Below are 17,708 nucleotides of genomic sequence, written 5' to 3'. Positions count from 1 at the left end.
GACTGAGGGGTATGAGAGAGCCATGGGGTTCCCTGGAAAAAGTGGTCCAGGCGAGGGCACATCAAGTGCAAAGGCCCTGAGGCAGAAGCTTGTCTGACAAAGAGCCAAGAGACCAGTGACTGAAGCACAAGGAGCGAGGGGAAGAGTGGCAGGCAGAGGTCAGGGAGGCGCTGGAGCCAGCACATGCAGGCCACTGGAGGGGACAGAGCAGGAGTGACAGGGTCTGCTGACATTAAACACAGTTACTCGTGGCTGGGTTGAAAATACACTGTAGTGGAAAAGGGCAGAAACAGGAGATTATCGGAGGGCCCTGTGGTAATCTAGATGCAAGATGTCTCTGGCTTGACCCAGCAGGTGGGGAGAAATGGGCAAAGTCTGGATAGCGTTTCCAAGGTTGAGTTGACCAGAACAGTTTTGCTAATGGATGTGAGACAGAATAGTTTTGGGCCTGAACATCTGGCAAAACAAAGTTGTCTGTGCAGAATTTGAATAAGTATTTTGTTTCTTGCCTTCAAAAGATAACATTCCCCCCCCCCCCTTTGGCCACTTAAGGACTTACAAAGAGACACTGAGCAGGTGTGTGCTAATGTAGTTTCTCTGCCTGTGTCATACATGTCACACCCTTTGCATCAACTCCCATATGTGCCTTGACCAGGCAAGCTCAGTGTATCGAACCGGCGACCTCAGCATTCCAGGTCAACATTTTAACCACTGTGCCACCACAGGTCAGGCACCTTTACATTTTTAAAAATTACAACTATCTCTCCAAGCTGCTATTTTGTGAATACACACATGCACACACACTTTAAAAAAAATAGATACACCATAAAACAACATGTGGGGTATGGTATATAAACTCTTATACTTGAATAAAAATAAATTCAGCTATTGTTAAAATACACAAAACAGAAAAGCACACCTGTTAACATTATAACCTCAGGTGGAACAATACAGAAGTACACTCTTAAAAAATAATTTCTTTAACAAATGTGCCACATATCGTCTGAGTCACAGCGGTCCTCAGCATCTGCCGTGCTGTGTTCACTGGAGGCCCGGGGGGGACCGTCACACACAGGGTTGGAGACCGACACGGTGCTCTGGGAGAAGTCTGGTGGAGAAATGAGTCTGACAGCCACCCACCATGGACGGCATCTACGCCGTCACCTTGGACTTGAGTGCAGACGGAGAACAGCGGAGGCCCAGGTGCTGAGCCCCGAGGGCCCTAACGCTGGAGATCAGGAGACCCCGCAGAATCACTGACAACATGGGAAAGTGCCACCAGCAAAGGAAGGAGAGGTAAAAAAGACACAGCTCTGGAAACCAAGTGGACGGGGAGTGACAAGGAGGGGGCAGGGATCAGCGATGTCCAATGCTGCCCGCAGGTCAGGAGAGGAGAGAAGTGAGCACTGACCTCGATATCCTGCAGCGTGAAGGTCACTGTTGACCTTAATAAGAGCAGTTTCTGAGGTGTAAGGAGCTCGAAGGGCCACCTGGAATGTGTCTGAGAGATGCTGGGAGGAGAGACATGGAGTTGAGCAAATCATCTCAACTTCTGGAGTTTTCTTTAAAGGGAAGCAGAAAAACCTGGTGGTATAGGCCCTGTGTCAAGGCGGGAAACTAAGTTTGAGGACGCTGTACTGAATGGGTCAGCGGAGAGGCGATGCTGGGGTGATGTACGGGGTGGGTGAAGAGAGACAGCAACCAGTGCTCCCTGACAGCATCTGAGGCCCGCAGTCAGCAGGGTCTGGCGTGGACTCTTTCTGCTAAAGGCCTGAAGGGTTTAGGAGCAGTCCTGGGCAGCCCCATGCCCGTGAGTCACCCCACTCCACCCTCACCGGCCCAGCCCCTGGCCGGGCTTCTGTTTCCCTGCCCTGGATTCCAGTTCCTAATTGAGGTTGGGCTGCCACTCTAAATCCAGCTCAGCCCTGCTCCCGCCCCTGCCACGGCCACCGTTCTGAGTACCCCCACCCCAGCCGGGCCCAGCCCACCTGTCTTAACCTGCACCTCCGCTCCCTGCTGAGCTTGCGGGACCACTTTTGGAAGTCAAGTACTTCCTAGCAGTTCCAGTCTCATCCTCTTCCACACCAGCCCTGTGGGCTGAGCTCCCATCTTTCCGTGTAACAAGTGAACTTGAGCTAGGACACCACAGTCATCGCCCTTAATGAACAATATAACTTTGTGTGAAAACAACATTCCTTAACAAAGGAGACTTTCTAAAATGACCAAGGCAAATGCACAGGTGCTGGGTGACGGAGCCAGCACATTCCTGATGGGCACTCCCAGAGGCGGCCTGGAAAATGCGGGCTTTGTCCAGGTGTGGAAGCGACGGGGAATGTAGACAGGGTGTGTGCACCAGGAAATCAATTCATAAATAGGAATTGATACATCGTGTGGCCCTCCGATCCAAGTCAAGAGGGGACCTGAGAGGAGACGGGAATGGATTTTAGCACCAGTGTTATTCCAGAAGGGTGTGGAGCAGGGGTCTCAAACTCAACTCAGCATGTGGGCCGCAGAGCAAGATCACAGCCGCTCGGCGGGCCGCACTAGGTCTACAAAAGGCAACTGTTATGCAACACTTTTCTCACTGCAGTTGAAAACAAAATAAATCAGTACAACAAGCACATTCGTACATGCAGTTTACTCAGTGTCACAAAACAACCAGAAACTGTAGTTTGCATCACAACTGCTGTTAACTAAGCTAATATCTAGCTAGGATGCTAGAGAAATGAAAAATACAAGTAGGTCCCTAGGCTTACTTAATTTTATCCAAAATATTTTGAACTTCGTGGATTAGTCTGCGGGCCGCACAAAATTGTTCGGCGGGCCGCGAGTTTGAGACCCCTGGTGTGGAGAGATCCAGGAGGTTAGTAGAGGACTGGGTTGAGTTCTGCCCTTTGAAGGCTGAATGGGATTTGGCCACGGGCAGACCCCAGCAGGCACAGAAGGGGAGCACGTGGGGTGGGTCGGACTGCGGGGCCGGGAAGGTCAGGCTGAGTTTTCACTGGATCCTGGAGGTTAAGGCAGCCGCTTTAGCAGGGGCAAGACGCATGCAGAACCATGATCAAAGACATTCAATGGCACCGACACGGGGCCCTGAAGAGAGGAGACTGGAGCCGTGCACAGGGGACGAAGAGAAACCATACCAAGTCATGGACCCCTTCGTGTGGATACTGTTATTTGGGGACTGATGGGAGAAGGATCAGGGGAGAACAAAGCACCCAAGATGACAGTAAGGTTGTGCGTGTGAGGAGCTGGGTGCATTATCTGAGATCTGGATGTGGAAGGAGAAGTCACTGGTGGCCATTGGAGGGCGTGGTTGGCACATGCCGAGTTTGAGGTGTCCTGGGTCTCTCAGGCCAAGGTGCCCAGGAGGCCCGCGAAGCACGGGTCTGCAGTTCAGGAGTGGGGTCCTCGCCGGAGACCCAGATATAGTGTCCTCGGTGCAGTGATGAGATTTGAAGCCAACGAGATGAATGACACTGACAGAGAACGCTCAAGGTCAGGAGAAACCAGTCCATCTGACCAGGTACACGAGTCTCCCTCCATTACACTCAGCCTGCTGACCGATCATCCTTTCCTCTCCACCTGCCCCGGTCTCAGCCAGCCTTCCAGGTCTAGCCCCGCCCTCTCCAGGCCTAGCCCCGCCCCCTCCAGGCAGCTCTCTCTGACTACCCCAGCCCCAGCCTTGTGCTGCCGCCTAAGCCAGTGCCCAAGCACCTTGCGGGCAGAATCGCAGCTTGCCCCCTTGGCTTGTGATAGCTCCTGACTCAGAGTACCCATAAGGTACTAAATAAATCGCTCCTCCTCGACGGACTGGTTAATTGACCAGTTGCTGGCTAGAGGTAAAGAAGAAGAGTCAGAGACTAGTGAGTAGCTGACCAGTGATAAAAAAGAGACTCATTAATGTTGGACTCATAGCACCCACTCATTCTCTGTGTGTTGTTAATATGCATTAGATCTATGGGGGGTCGACATGGCTCCCTCTCAAAAACATTGGTGGGTAAAAACAGGTGGCAGCTGTATGTTAAACCCACTGGAGGACTCATTGCTCTCTACCAAACCTCTCTGGTTCTCCGTGGCCGACAGCAGAACTGCGCTTCCCCACTCCCTCGGAGGCAGGAGAGACCCCGGGGCTTGCTCCGGCCCATGGAATGGGGGCAGAAGCTTTGGGATGGACGCTTTAAGAGCCAACACACAATTCGCCATTTTCCCTTGTTCCTCTCTCAGCCTTCGTCCGTCTAGATCTCTCAGTGACTTCTAGGAACAGAATCCTATGCACACTCTTGTCAAACACATACTGGACTAAAACATACACGCTTGTTTAAAAAAAAGAAAAAGAAAGAAAAAAGGAATAAATGAGTGTAAGGCACAACCTTGGTGACCTCAGATCGGCGTGCTGAGGGTTTATTCAGAGTTTCTGGGTGGGGGCACCTTTGGCATTTGGGGTGGGACAAGTGGTTCTGCAGTTGGCTGCATGGATGGTTGTATCCATGGCCCCATCCATGAAATGCCACACGCACCCCCATTATGTGATAATCAAAAACACTCTCGCCCCTACATTCCCAAACACCCCAGGGGGTGATGCCAACCCCACAAGGCCCATGAATGTGGAGGGGTCACCAGCAGTGGAGGGGGAGGCAGAGTGGGGCCCAGGCAGGACAGCTGCGCTGCGGGAAAAGAGGCTCTGACCGGCAACACTGTATAATCCCCCGAAGTCCTCCAATTAAATGTGACCAGTTGAGAGTGTAAGGCTATTTTTCACAGCTGACAGAACAGAGTGAGATAATCCTGAAGGGAGACAGCAGAGGTAGATGAAATAGTGATAAAATACCCAGATGCCCATGAACTCCGACATCTCACAGCATCTCCTGAGGGTCTACAAAGTATCTTATTATCCCCTTCTGCAGGTGAGGAAACAGCTGGAGCAGGGAGCACTGTGGGGAGGAACAGAGTAAGCAGGAGAGCTGCCCTGGGGCCCGGGTGACGGACCTCGCAAGAGACGGAGATGCTGAAACAGAGCAGGTGGGACTAGGTGACAGCCTGGAGGGACAGTGTGGCTGGGGCGGGGTGGGGAGAGGTGGGGACTGACGCCTGGCTGTAGGAAGAAGAGGCGGGTGTAACCTTTCACCCTGAAGCTGAAGGCAGACCATGTGGGTGAGACCTGAGCCAGTAGCTGGGTCGACTGACGACTGGCAGGGGGAGAGACTCCTGCCACTTGCTCTCACGAAGCTCAGGCTTCCAGGGGAAAGAGGCGGCAGGGAGCCGCCCAGGGAACCAGATTTTTGGAGGCTGTTGTCTCTCAGAGCAGAAGCAAACCTCCTCGCGCACACGAGCACCGCTGGGCTTTGAAGCCAGAAGGAAGAAGGCTAGTCCAGTGCACCAATTCAATTTTTACACGGTCTTTAAAGGACCCAATGACATGAGGGCACAGAGACACACGAGGGCGCTCTAACCAAATAGCAGGGGAGGAAACCGGTCTGTCTCCACACGGAAAAATGGTCAGTCAGTATTTTGAAAACCCTTTGGTCTAGTGTTTCTCAATGGAGTTGCTATTAGAACTCCGGGCAGGAGGTTTCTCCCCCAAGAGAGGTGTCCCTGCCATTACAGGGTGTTTGCCATACCAGACCCACTCTCTGTTACTGGGACAACCCAAATTCCTAAGTTTCATTCCCAAACACTCCTCCAGACCGTCCCTGCTGGTCAGTGCCACTAAAGGATGCTCACTGGTGGCCCTGGGCAGCTTGGTGGCTTCTGCTCCCCCCAAATTCACAGAGGAACCTGGCACTTCCCACTTTGACCCTGTGAGCTAGGCACCTACATATGCTGGAGAATTGTGGGCAGCCAGAGACACCTTATGCTGATGGGGACTGTGGTCCTTGGGAGGTAGGTTTTCCTCTGGGCTGTTGTCCTTCAGGACTGGGTAGGACAAGGGTGCACTGTTAACACTGGGGACACAGACACAGGACCCTGAGACAGACAGCACAGGACCTGCCTACAGACACCCACATCCCAGGGAGCAAACATGTGGCCACATAGAACACAGCTTGCATAAAACTTCCACAAAGCCAATTTGAAACAAGGCACCCTCCTGGAGCCCAGAGGGCCCCACCGTGTGAGTTCTGAGATGTTTACATCATTAGGTTCCCAAAGACAAGCACCAAGGTGAAAATCCAGGAATAGATTATAAATATTTACCAACCAATGAGCCCTGGACCCTGGCCAGTCGGAACGGAGACCGGTGTAAACACCTGTCGCGTGCAATGTGTTATTAGTCCTGCGAAGAGTTGGCACAGTGTGAGTCCCCTGTGGGACACCAGGTGTGCCAAGGTGGCTGCTTGGGCAGACAGAGGTGACTTTCTGGGAACACACACCAAAGTAAAGGGCAGTCTGGACAGAACCTGGGAGACTCTCTATCAACCCCAGTGCGGGACTAGACACCCACCAGCACCTGAGGGGCTGAGGGGCTGGAGAAAGATCCAGACCGGCTAGTCTGCAGCTCCCCGTGACCCCACCCCTCACCAAAGAGCCCGGTGTTCTTAAGCAGAGGTGGCCCGCGCATCCCACAATGGGGGCGTTGGCTGGAAGGCACACTGGAACCCCAGGGCACCTGCGGCATGGCCCTGCCGGTTGAGATGCTCACCAGCTCTGAACACACGTGCGCCCACCCCAGCCCACTGGCCGGGCGTGAGCTCTTCCTCCATGGGAGGCAGACACTGCAAACCAAACATGTTTCTTACCCTCCTTCGAAGATTTTGATCCTCGCCGGCTCCCCTCTCTTGGAGGTGGGAACGTCCTCCTCCGGCTTCCCTCGCTTCTCTTCTTCCTTCTCCACTCTAGCTATATCTTTCTGGCCTTCCGGGGAAACCAGCGAAGGGAGGTGAACCTGGCCCGCCACAGGAAGGACAAAATCATTACTGGTTACATGGTAACAATGGAATGATGCCTTCAAGGGCATTGCACGCTTACACTCAATTCTGGCTCACTTCATCTCCAGTCTGCCTGTGAAGACGTGCTGTGACCCAACTTTACCAAAGGAAGGAAGCTGACCCCCAGACAGGTGAAGTCCCTTATTCAAGGCCACGTGGTTAGTTAATGTCAAAACTAGGACTCCGACCAGGCCTTCCCATGAGAGCTATGTTCGCTTTCTTTTACACGAGTCAGGGAGCTGCTGGGGACAGGTCCTCATGTCGGTCTGCTCAGCCAGGCCAGCACCCAGAACAGGGCCTGCCTCACTGAAGACACCTAAGGAATGTTGAACAAATAGAGGAAGACTCCTCCTGTGGGGGTGAACTAGTCTGATTCTCTTCTGTAGATCAGACAGTCAAGGTCAGCTGGCAAGTTAAGGGAATTGTTGGGAGCAGAGCACGGGTTTCCTGAGAGTCCTGACCAACAAAACCTCCCAGAGCCAGGTCCAGAGAGGGTGTGCTGGCCCACTGATGGGCATGTTGAGGGTACACAGGCTCTGGGCTGTTTATCTGAGGGAACCTACCCTCTTCACAGGCCTCCGTGTTGACAGCTGGCTGGATGAGACCGAATCTCTTAGACCAGGCATCCCCAAACTATGGCCCGCGGGCCGCATGCAGCCCCATGAGGCCATTTATCCAGCCTGCGCCGTACTTCCAGAAGGGGCACCTCTTTCATTGGTGGTCAGTGAGAGGAGCATAGTTCCCATTGAAATATTGGTCAGTTTGTTGATTTAAATTTATTTGTTCTTTATTTTAAATATTGTATTTGTTCCCATTTTGTTTTTTTACTTTAAAATAAGGTATGTGCAGTGTGCATAGGGATTTGATCATAGTTTTTTTTTATAGTCCGGCCCTCCAATGGTCTGAGGGACAGTGAACTGGCCTCCTGTGTAAAAAGTTTGGGGACCCCTGTCTTAGACCCTCAATGGCAGCAGGGGGCTGGGCGCACCTTTGATTAGGGAGCAGAGCTGCGGGGCTGGTGGCTAGAGCCAGCAGGGCCAGGGATGAAGATTTCATCCCACTTCATGCCACTGTCAGGACAGTCATGAGAAACTGCACTGCGTACAGCCAGTGTTTGGAAAAGCAACTATGTGTCCCGGTGCTGGACAAGCTAAGGATGGCCATCCCCCGTGCCAGCCGCCGCACCTACCCCAACAAGGAGGTTAGAGTGGAGCAGAAAGGTGGCTGGTTGAGAATCAGGGAATCTGAGTTCTAGCATCACCTGGGCCACTGCACACCGGTGGGAAACACACCAGTGGACCCGACGGAATATTCCATTAAAAAGTTTATAGGTTTCAGCTCAATGCCAGAATTTCAAATTTCAAACCAATTACTGTCAAACCCAAATAAGCCAAATTAACTCTTTTTTTTATTTTATTAAATGGTCTTTTAGTAGCCAGCCGTTAAAACAGAGAGGCAGTCCAGATCATTTGAGAGGGCTTTGGAGTGAGATCCGGTTTTAAATCCAGGCTCGGTATTTACTATGTGGCATTGTGCAAGTTACTTAACTTCTCTATGCTTTGCTGTCTTACCCATAAAAGGGCCATAGAGTACCCTAGCTTGCAAGGTGTTTGTGAGGATACAAGTCAAGTTTAGCACTACCTGGCAGATAGTAGGTGCACAAGTAGCTGTAAGTATGAACATAATTACAACAGCATCTGGGGAGTACTGTCCCCAGTAGGAGACACTGGAGAGGAAATCAGTAACGATGTTTATTGCAAAAGTGAAAATGTCATTTATGGATGTCTGTAGACTGACAAGGGCATTAGGAGAATAAACTTGGGAAATAGCTCTGTTTCCCAGCTGAGCTAAGAACAAATTCAGTGCACAAAATTCACTCGATGAGGAGGATATGAATATAGGAAAGTTATAGAACACAGTTTTATTCATCTATCTATAATGTGAATTTCGTTAAGGAGATTTATTTCTGACTTGGTCAAAACACCTGTTCTGAAGATACACGAATAAACACCTTTAAATTTGAAGTCACTTTTAAAGTTTTCTTTCTTTCTTTAAATAAATGAAAGAAGAAAAATAGACCTGGAGTCAGACAGGTCTGGGTTCAAATTCTGGGTTTGCCATATATTTGCCATGTGACCTTGCCCTCTCTCACCCTCTGATTCTCAGTTCCCTCATCTGTGCAATGGAGACGGTCCTGCCACCTCACAGGTGGAGATGAGCACTGGCTGGATTCCAGTCAAGCAGAGTGCCCAGCACAGTCAGGCTGCTCGATCCACAGACCAATGATTATTCCACAAATGCCAAGTCAGCATAATACATCACGGCCTGAATCCTCAGGCTGGTGAGACTCAGGAATCTGAGTTCTAGCACCACATACACTGCATGCTGTGGGAAATACACCAGTGGATCAAATGGAATGTTCCAAGAAAAGTTTCCTGGTAAGGTAATCAGTCCTAACTCACAGAAAAGAAATTTGCCCACTCATCAGGCTCCAGTTTTGCAAGTGGGACCCGAGGAGAATGTGGCTTTAAAAGCAAATTTAAATCAGCGGGGAAAAGAATAGTAAGACTGAACTTACCTCTGTCATGCGGGGCTTTTGGGAGCTGGATGGCACGAGCCTTCCTGTCTCAGGATGTGGAGCTGTGGCCATGGTGTATGTCTCTTTGCTCACCTTCTGCTTAGACCTCAGGAGGGACAAAGCAGCTTTAGTGGAAACCCCTGGAAGGTTGGGGTTGTACAAACTTATGCACCAACCAGCGTAAACAGAGGACCTCCTATCTGCATGCTGGATGTGATTTGGCTTAATGTAGTTTAAATAGCACCAACTGACATTAGTGGTCGTGTGGAGGCTGGGGAACTGCAGTACCTTCTTTGAGTCTGTACCTTCTTGCAACTTGGCTAGTTTAGGGGACGTTTCTGATGGAGGAAGTGAGCTGGGAGGTGCCAGGGAAGGGAGTTCAGGTTGTTCCTTGGAATCTTCTTTCTTCACACTCAGGGGCAGCAAGCCTTTTCGGTGAGGTTTACCAGATGGCTGCATGTGTTCCTTCAAAGCCTCTGAGTCTGAAGCTACTACATGGGGTGGTGTGGGGTGAGAAAGGGGAAGAATTCCCTTCGGGTCAGATGGATCTGTGGGCAGGCTGGATAGCAATTCTAGCTCCCTCCTGCCCTGGCCCTGGCTGCCCAAGGGGGACTTCTCTGGCCTTTTGCCATCCTCCATGCTGGTAAGAACCACACTACATGGTTTTACCAGCTCTAGTTTTTCATCTGCCTTGGAAGCCTCCTCTTCCTTCACCCGTTTTTGCTGTTGGGTTTCCATGGTAAGTTCAAGGCTGCCAGCTGGTGAAAGAACACGTTTGCTTCCCCCTACGGTCGATGAACTCCCCTCCAGGCTCAAGACACCTTCTGATGACAGGGAAGTGCCTTTTCTTTCAGGGAATGTCACAGGCACTCTCAGGTACGGCGTCTGGAAACCTCGGCTCTCTTCTTCACTTAGCCCAGCTGGTCCAGGGCCAACCTCATACACATCTGCGCCACACACAGTTGTCCCTTTGCACGAGGGCTCCTCAAACTTGGGAAGAGCTACGGTTGCTGAGCTGCCTTGGGACTGGGTGACCAGGATCTGGGAAAGGGTGGTGTACATGGCGCTCCCATAGGACGGCATGTTGGTCTGAATTCGGACAGGAACAACCAGGGACACCATAGTATCTGGACAGGCGGGCAGAGCCAATGGAGGGGCTGACGTGGGCGCTGAGGAGCTGGCTGGGGGTGTCCCGGGGGGCAGCTGGATGTCACTGCTGTACTCTGTGCGGGGGGAGAGGCCTGCCGTTCCCATCGCCAGGGGGGCCAGGCTGGTCTTGATCTGCGGCAGATGGCTCTCCATGTCGCCGGGGAGCTGTAGGGAAAACTGGGATTGCAGAGGCAGGAAGAACCCAGAAGAGAGCGCTGAGGAGGATGGGTATGGCCCGGGGAGAAACGAAGGGGGCTGCCGGAAGGGGATGTTGGCCGGGTGTGGCAGGAGCTGGGGGAGGTGGAGTTGGCCTGGGTGCAACACCGTAGGTTGGAGAGGAAGCGGTGGGGCTTGAAATAAGGAGGGAGGGAGGGGAGGCATGGAGTACGGTGAGGAGAGGAGGCTGGACACGGCCTGGGTGGGGAAGAACTCTGAGGACTGTCCTGGCTCGTGCTGCAGGAGGTGCTGGAAGGAGAAGAGGGAGCCGGGCGGAGGCAGGCACGGCTTCTCATGCAGGGGGCGTGGGGCAATGGGGTGGTGGAACACCTGCAATGCTTCCACATAGGGTGGAGTGGACCCCAGCGGGGGCCTGTCCTGCACCTGGCTCTTGCCTCCTGGGTGCCCACTGTGTGAGGTGGCCGCGGAGGAAATCTGGGGCAGTGAGCTTTTGGCTGAAGTTTTACTGGAGGGTTTTGGTTCCTCGCTGTCCGGTCTTCCTTTGGGGGCGGCCTCGGGCTCTGCTTCTGGAAACCTGCTCAGAGAGGCCTGTCTCACCAGAAAGCATTTCCTTCTCTCTGGAGGGGCCACCATGGCTGCTGGGGCTGCTGGAGCCACCGGGGCTGGTGCAGAACAGGCCGGGCCTGTCAAGGACAAACTGCCATAGTCGAACGACTTGCTGCGCCTCTCAGTCATGTGGGCAGAATGGGAAACATTGGGACTCTGCTCTGAGGCTGACCTCCTCATCTCTCGGGTGTGTGGGTGGTGGCTGGGGACGGTCAGCATGTGTGTGCCCAAGGGTTTGGAGCGCGTGTCGGACGAGGGCCCGGTGGCCTCGGCTTTTCCGTGGTCGTCCCTCTCAAAGGAGGCGGAGCGGCTGGACCCGCTCAGAGAGACGCTGCTCTCCTGGCTTGGGCTGCGGGACAGGGGCACAGAGGACTCAAAGCTGGACTCCCCTGACGACTGGGCCATCTCTGCCAGGCGTAGCCTCTTCTTCTTGGGGGGCAGCTTCTCCGCTGGGAGCTGGGCAAGAGTCTGGCTGCGCTGGGGCCACTGGAACTCCTCGGTCTTCTCGGGCTCCTTCGGTGGCGGCTCTGGCTCTGTGTCCTGCCGGTCGGGCTCCTCGGTCACCAGGATCTCGGGAACCTGAATGTTGGGCTGGCGGACCAATTTGGGCTGCAGGGAGTGAGCCGAGCGTCCGTGCGGGGTGGGCAGGGGCGATGAGAACGGGGCTGGGGCCAGAGACTTGTCTTCCCCTTCCAAGCCACTGGGCTGCTCCAGAGAGTCTGACTTCTCAAAGGAGCTAGTGTGCTGGATCACAGAGATTTCTTTGGACGTTGTTCTCCTCTCCTTTCCCGATTCTGAACCGGACCCTGGCTTGGGAGTCCTTGGCTGGAAGCCTGAGGGTCCCTCCAGGGAGGGCCCTGACTTACTCGGTTCTGCTGGTGACTTGGTGGACTCCGGGGAAAGGTTCCGAGAGGCATCTGACGGCCTGGGGCTGCCGAACTGACTTTTTGTCGACTCAAAGGCAGGCGGCTCCTCCTCGTCCCCAAGGCTCTTCTCTTTCCTCCTCTTCCTAATCGGAGTGAGCTCTAAGGTGGCCCCCAGCTTATAATGCATCATCTGGGACCAGGGCTCTTGCTCGGCCTGACTCTTCTCGGCTTCCAGAGACGCGTGAGCACCTGCAGAGACGGGCTTTGCGATCTGAAGCTCCGAGCAGTAGTATTTCTTATGGGCTTCATAGTTGTCCCTTTTCTTGTACCGAGCACCACATATGTTACATTCATAGATCACCCCTTTTGTTTTCAAGCCCTTCTTGGTCTTTTTGGTGAGTTCGCTTTCCTTGGGTTCCGGCTCGTCTGCGGGTTTGGGGGCTGTGTCCTTGCTGCTTGGCCCGGCCTCCTCGGAACTGTACTCCCCTCCCAAAGGTAGTTCGATGGCCGGCTGGCGCTTGAGCATCCGGGGGTGGGAGGTAAACACTTGACTGCTGCGGCTCAGGGCTTCGGTGTCGGTGACGTGGTCGTCGAAGGAATAGCTACCGCGGAAGGTGTGGTGGGGGGTGCTGACGGTGCAGGCGGCAGAAGGCATTGAGTGGCTTCTCAGCAGAGGCACAGGGGGGGTGGTGCTGGGCGGGTGCTGGAGGCTCAGCAGTGACTGTTCGGGCTTCGTTCTCTCACTGTGGGACGACAGGGGCTCCCGGTAGAGGCTGGATTTGGGCGACTCCATGCTGCTGCGCCGTGACAGCGAGCTCCTCCTGGGCTTCACGCTGTCTATCTCGCTGGTGTCCACCACGGCCTCGTTGATGGTGATGAGCTTGGTGATGTGCTCGATGACCTGCGTCCGGGGCACAGACAAAGGCACCAGGCTGGGCTTGTCTTCGGCGGACAGGGGCAGGAGGGGCTGGGTGGAGGTGGCCGTCAGCATGGCGGTCCGCTGCCCGATCCGCCCGCACTTGCCGAAGATGATCTCTGCGTAGGATCTGGCGTTGGTGTTCGGGGGGCTGACCTGCTGCTCGGCACTCTCCGAGCGGGAGAAATACCCGGACTCAGTACTGCCTTTGCTGCCTGGGCTCAGAAAGGCCTGCTCATCAATCACCTTCTTCCTCTCACTCAAGCGGAGGGCCAGCTTCTGCTTTATGGTGTGGGTGTCTTCGGGCTTATGGCTCAGGGGATGTTCGGATGAGGGTTCTGCAAATGAAGTGGGGTCCTCGAGCGACGGGGCTGAGCTGGACTGAGACAAGGAGCAGCGTTCGTGGCTGGAACCCTGGCTCCCGGAGCTGTACAGACTGCTGGACAGGAGGGGGTGCTTAGGTTTGGGGGAGAGCTCTGAGGGGTGAGCAGACGCGGCGCCTGTTTCCTCCTCTGAGTCGGTGCTTTCTCCCTCGGTGGGCTCCTCAAACTCTTCCCCCGGGATCCTCTCCATCTCCAGCCCCGGAGGGTACATCTCGCCGCTCACTCCCGAGGCCAGGCCGGCTTTGATGCGGTGGGCATGGGACTTCCTGTGCTTGTAGAGGTTACTCTTGGTCTTGAAGGAGAAGCCGCAGGGGCCGCAGGGGTAGGGCCTCTCGCCTGTGTGTGAGCGGATGTGTTTTTGGAGCACACTGGGCTTGGCGCAGGGCCGGCTGCAGTACTGGCAGATGTACTTGCCCGGTTTCTGGGGTTTCCTCTCCTTCTTCTGCGTCTCTTCTGTGGGCTTCAAGGGAGCCTGGGAGGGACGGGGCACAAAGACTTTGGGGATGCCAGGCAGGTCTTCAGGGGGGATGATGGAAGCATGGGAAGGGAGGAGCTGGCTCTGAGGATGGAGCCCAGGGGTCATGAAGGAGCTTGAGGGTCCAGGTCTCATGGGGTCGACCAGCTGCCACGTGGACCCCTCCAGGAGGTGCTCTGGTTTGCCAGGTGACATGAATGCTGGTGTCAGAGGGTGCTGCGGAAGCTGCGAGATATGGACAGAGGCTTCAATGGAGGTCCTCTTGGGGGGCTTCTGCTGCTGGCCCGTTTTCTCCTGAGAGCCTTCCCTAAGAACCGACGAGGGGCCTGGGAAGGGCTGCGGGGCTAGGAGCTCTTGGAGGGGGCCTTCGGGCGTGGCAGCTGTGCTGCCGCCTGGGTATGGGACACTGGCCGGAGCACTGGTCTGAACAGCCTCTCCTTTGGTCAGCCGCTTCCGGGGACTTCCCTCAGCCTTCTTGGTGCCCTTGACACTTTGTTCAGGATCCATGACCTCCGCAGAGACTTCAGATGCTATTCAGGGAGGGTCGGGGCAGGCTGCATTTATGGATAATCCGAGTGTCCCAAGGAGGCGTCTGGCTTTGGCCACATTGGTCAAGAGTGCAGGGAGCCAAACCCAAGACGGCTTTGGGAGTTTTTTTTGCAAGTGTCACTGGCTGTGAGTGAACTCAGAGCAAGTCATCAGGGCTCAAATTATTCACGTGGGTGAGGCATGGCCCTCTACTCTGCAGACAGAAAATGCGCCAGCACTTTCTGCCTGAATGTCTGTCGTGGAAACGTCATGAAGGACGTCAGTGATGCCATCGTATTGTTTCAGTTGGCAGTGGCAAGTGGCCCCCCATGAGTCCGCTGTGTGCTATGCAAACGGTTGAAGGCTGGAGACATTTGCGTGTATGGCCCAGTCATCCCTGGTCCCGGCGCAAGAGAAGCCACGCTGGACGCCACAGGTGGCTCCGTCTGGCCTCCTCTCTCTTTAGTCCCGTGTTGGAGATCAACAGCCGTGGAAGGGAATTGACGCTCTTCTGTGTCACAAAAACACACAAACATGAGAACACACATACAAGAGAAGAGAGAGTTACAGCAACTCATCCATAGCTTGAGCATCTCCGACTCTGTGAAACCCAGAGAGATCCCTACATGGTTAACCAGGGAGATTCAAGCAGAACGCCTGGCCCCTGGCTCTGCACACCTGGACCCTGGCCCTCCATCCCTCACTCACATCTGCAGTGCTGTTCTGGGGACTGTGGCTGTGTGGTGTGTTAGGAGCAGTTAGGGACAAGAGGCTCTAGTCTCTGTTCAGTGAGCATCAACGAGTGGGTTTTAGCTCCCCAAACATCAGCTGCCTAACCTCTAAAAGGAGTGACAGCAACTCCTGCCTGAGCTGTGCCTCGGGGCTGCAGTGGGGTCCAATATCATAACAGTCATGGGCACCACTGGATAAAGCTGGTTGGTGCAGGAGGAGAGCTGGTTGGGTATTCAGGGATGAACTTTTTAATGGGTAGCTTATCCAAAAGTGTTACTCTCTCCCTGGCCCTGGATTCTGAAGGTGCCCAGGAAGGGCGTCACTCTTGGCTTTTACACCTTTGCAGACGCACCTCTCCAGCCCACGTTTCATGGTGAAGCCACGGCCCTAGCCTGCAGGTGCTACCCGTCTAACACAGCCATGACCTCCTGATCTGCCAAGCAGCAGCCGAGAAAATCATGCTGGCAGATTCCTCCAGCCTTGCAGCCTTTCCGTGTCCAGGCAGTGCTCCACGGATACCCTGGAAGCAGCTCAGAATGGGCGTACTCGCCCATCTGAGGGGCTACCTTGTTCTGGGTGGAGCCCCAAGTGCGTGCATCCTCCCTGGCCAGGGGAAGGTTGGGCAGTCTAGGCTTCTTGGGCTCCAGGTGTGTCTCAGGGACTTCTCCCCAGCAGCACGGTCAGCATTTCAAAGCTAGAAGTCACTGCGGACTCCATCTCAACCAACCACCTTTCTTTCCAGTGGAGGGAACTGAGGACCACGAGGGAAGGTGGCCCGCTAAGGTTTCATGGTCCCAAGAGGCAGGGCTGGTACCGGAACCCAGGTTCCCCATGGCTGAAGTTCATTCCCCAGGCACCCTACAGTGTCGATTCCCTGGGCGAGGGCCTGGGTGAGTGACAGGTGACTTCCCTGGCCTTTCGTCCTCTCCGGTAAGCATGCTCTTCTCCCAGCATTTTGACCTTGGGCTCCCTTCATGACCTTGCCCTGATTTTCACTAGATATTTTCTGATGCAGAATTGAAGAGTCCACTCTTTGCACAGGGTGCTCAGAAAGTCAAGACTGAAAGACTCACATAAATGTCTTACAAATGGCAGGACTTTCGACACAGCAACATGCCATGGAGGGGCAGGTGGTTCAGTCTATTAGCTAAAGATGATATACTGGAAATTTACCCCTTTTGTGTTTCCTCTCTACCTTGGCTCTACAAAGAATTTGAGATAACTATAGCAGAACTTTATAAATATTTACAGAAGATGGGAAAACTATAAATAAAAATAACTTTAAATAAGAATAACAAGAATAACAAATCAGAACAAAGGAAAATGTAAATGAGGCAGGAAGTCAGGACTGGAGAGACAGGAAGAACACCGGTGCACCAATCATGAGGGCTCACAGCGTTTCTGTAGTTCAGCTCTCCAGTCACATCTGAGCTTCCCGGCAGCCAAGGAGAAAGGAGAGGTGTGGCACATGACAGAGTCCTCACCAGACAGAGATGGAGAAAGAACGCAGCTGCTTGCAGGAAGCAAAGGCTTACTTAAAAAAAGACCCTTTCCATGTGGTACAGGGCAGTGAATGATGTATGAGATCGCCTGTGTCTTCAAATGACATCCCTCCCACAAGCGCAATGATTGCTTTCTGTCAGTGGAAGGTCACAACTTAGCAAAGGCTATTCTTCGAGCAGTCAGGTCCTCCTCTGACTGAGGCAGAGAAGGGATCCTCCCAAAGCAGGGCCAGTGTGGGTGTGGTAGGGAAACCTCACTTCATCGTATTACCATCAGTAAGGGGACCATCTAAGATACGACCAACCCAAACTGGGGCATGTTAGAGAGCGAGAGAGGCATGACTAATGATTATGCAGGAGAAACAGGAATAAAGAAGGGCTCTCCCAGGCAAACTAGGACACATGGTTACCCCCTCACAATCAATATTTACGTTGAGACCCAAACTAGGCACAGGCGCTGACTCTGGGTATCTGGTATAAACTTTTGATCTTTGCTATGAGGACTAAAATGACATCATGGTCTCCTAGTGGATTCTTAGAGATTGGTTATCTAGGCCAATCCTCTCATTTGACAGATGAGGAGACAGAGGCCTAAAAGGATGATGTAATTTTTTCCTAAAATTTGCAAAGATGGTGGCAGAGCTAGACTGTCCTGTGCCTCCCGACCTCTGGCCAGGGTTCCGCTCCCACCTCAGTGAATCAGTGACTTCTGTGGCGCAATGGGCACTGCAGTCCCTGCTCTCTGTTCTGTGCCAGCACGGGCTGTATCTCCAATGAGGAGTGAGTGTCAGCAGGTGTCCAGAGGCTTAACAGCAGAGGAGGCCTTTGAATTTATGTCCTAATCTCACTCTGGCTGCTGGACAGGAGAAA

General features: G+C 53.7%; 1 protein-coding gene across 2 annotated transcripts in view; it reads right to left on the bottom strand.

Moving 5' to 3' along the window:
- HIVEP3 (HIVEP zinc finger 3) overlaps positions 1–17,708 on the bottom strand; it is a 571,694-nt gene that overhangs the window by 38,419 nt on the left and 515,567 nt on the right. For both annotated transcript variants that reach the window (XM_066269482.1, XM_066269483.1), the window contains 2 exons: positions 9,505–15,115; positions 6,738–6,883 (listed from right to left, as the gene is read on the bottom strand). In XM_066269482.1, coding sequence (XP_066125579.1) covers positions 6,738–6,883; positions 9,505–14,583 — 5,225 coding nt within the window. In that variant the 5' untranslated portion in view covers positions 14,584–15,115. The remainder of the gene's footprint in view (positions 1–6,737; positions 6,884–9,504; positions 15,116–17,708) is intronic.

This window comes from Saccopteryx bilineata, chromosome 3 (genome assembly GCF_036850765.1).
Source record: "Saccopteryx bilineata isolate mSacBil1 chromosome 3, mSacBil1_pri_phased_curated, whole genome shotgun sequence".
NCBI classification, from domain to species: Eukaryota; Metazoa; Chordata; class Mammalia; order Chiroptera; family Emballonuridae; genus Saccopteryx; species Saccopteryx bilineata.
Note: the sequence above shows the minus strand (reverse complement) of the source record. Positions and strands in the feature narration are given on the sequence as shown.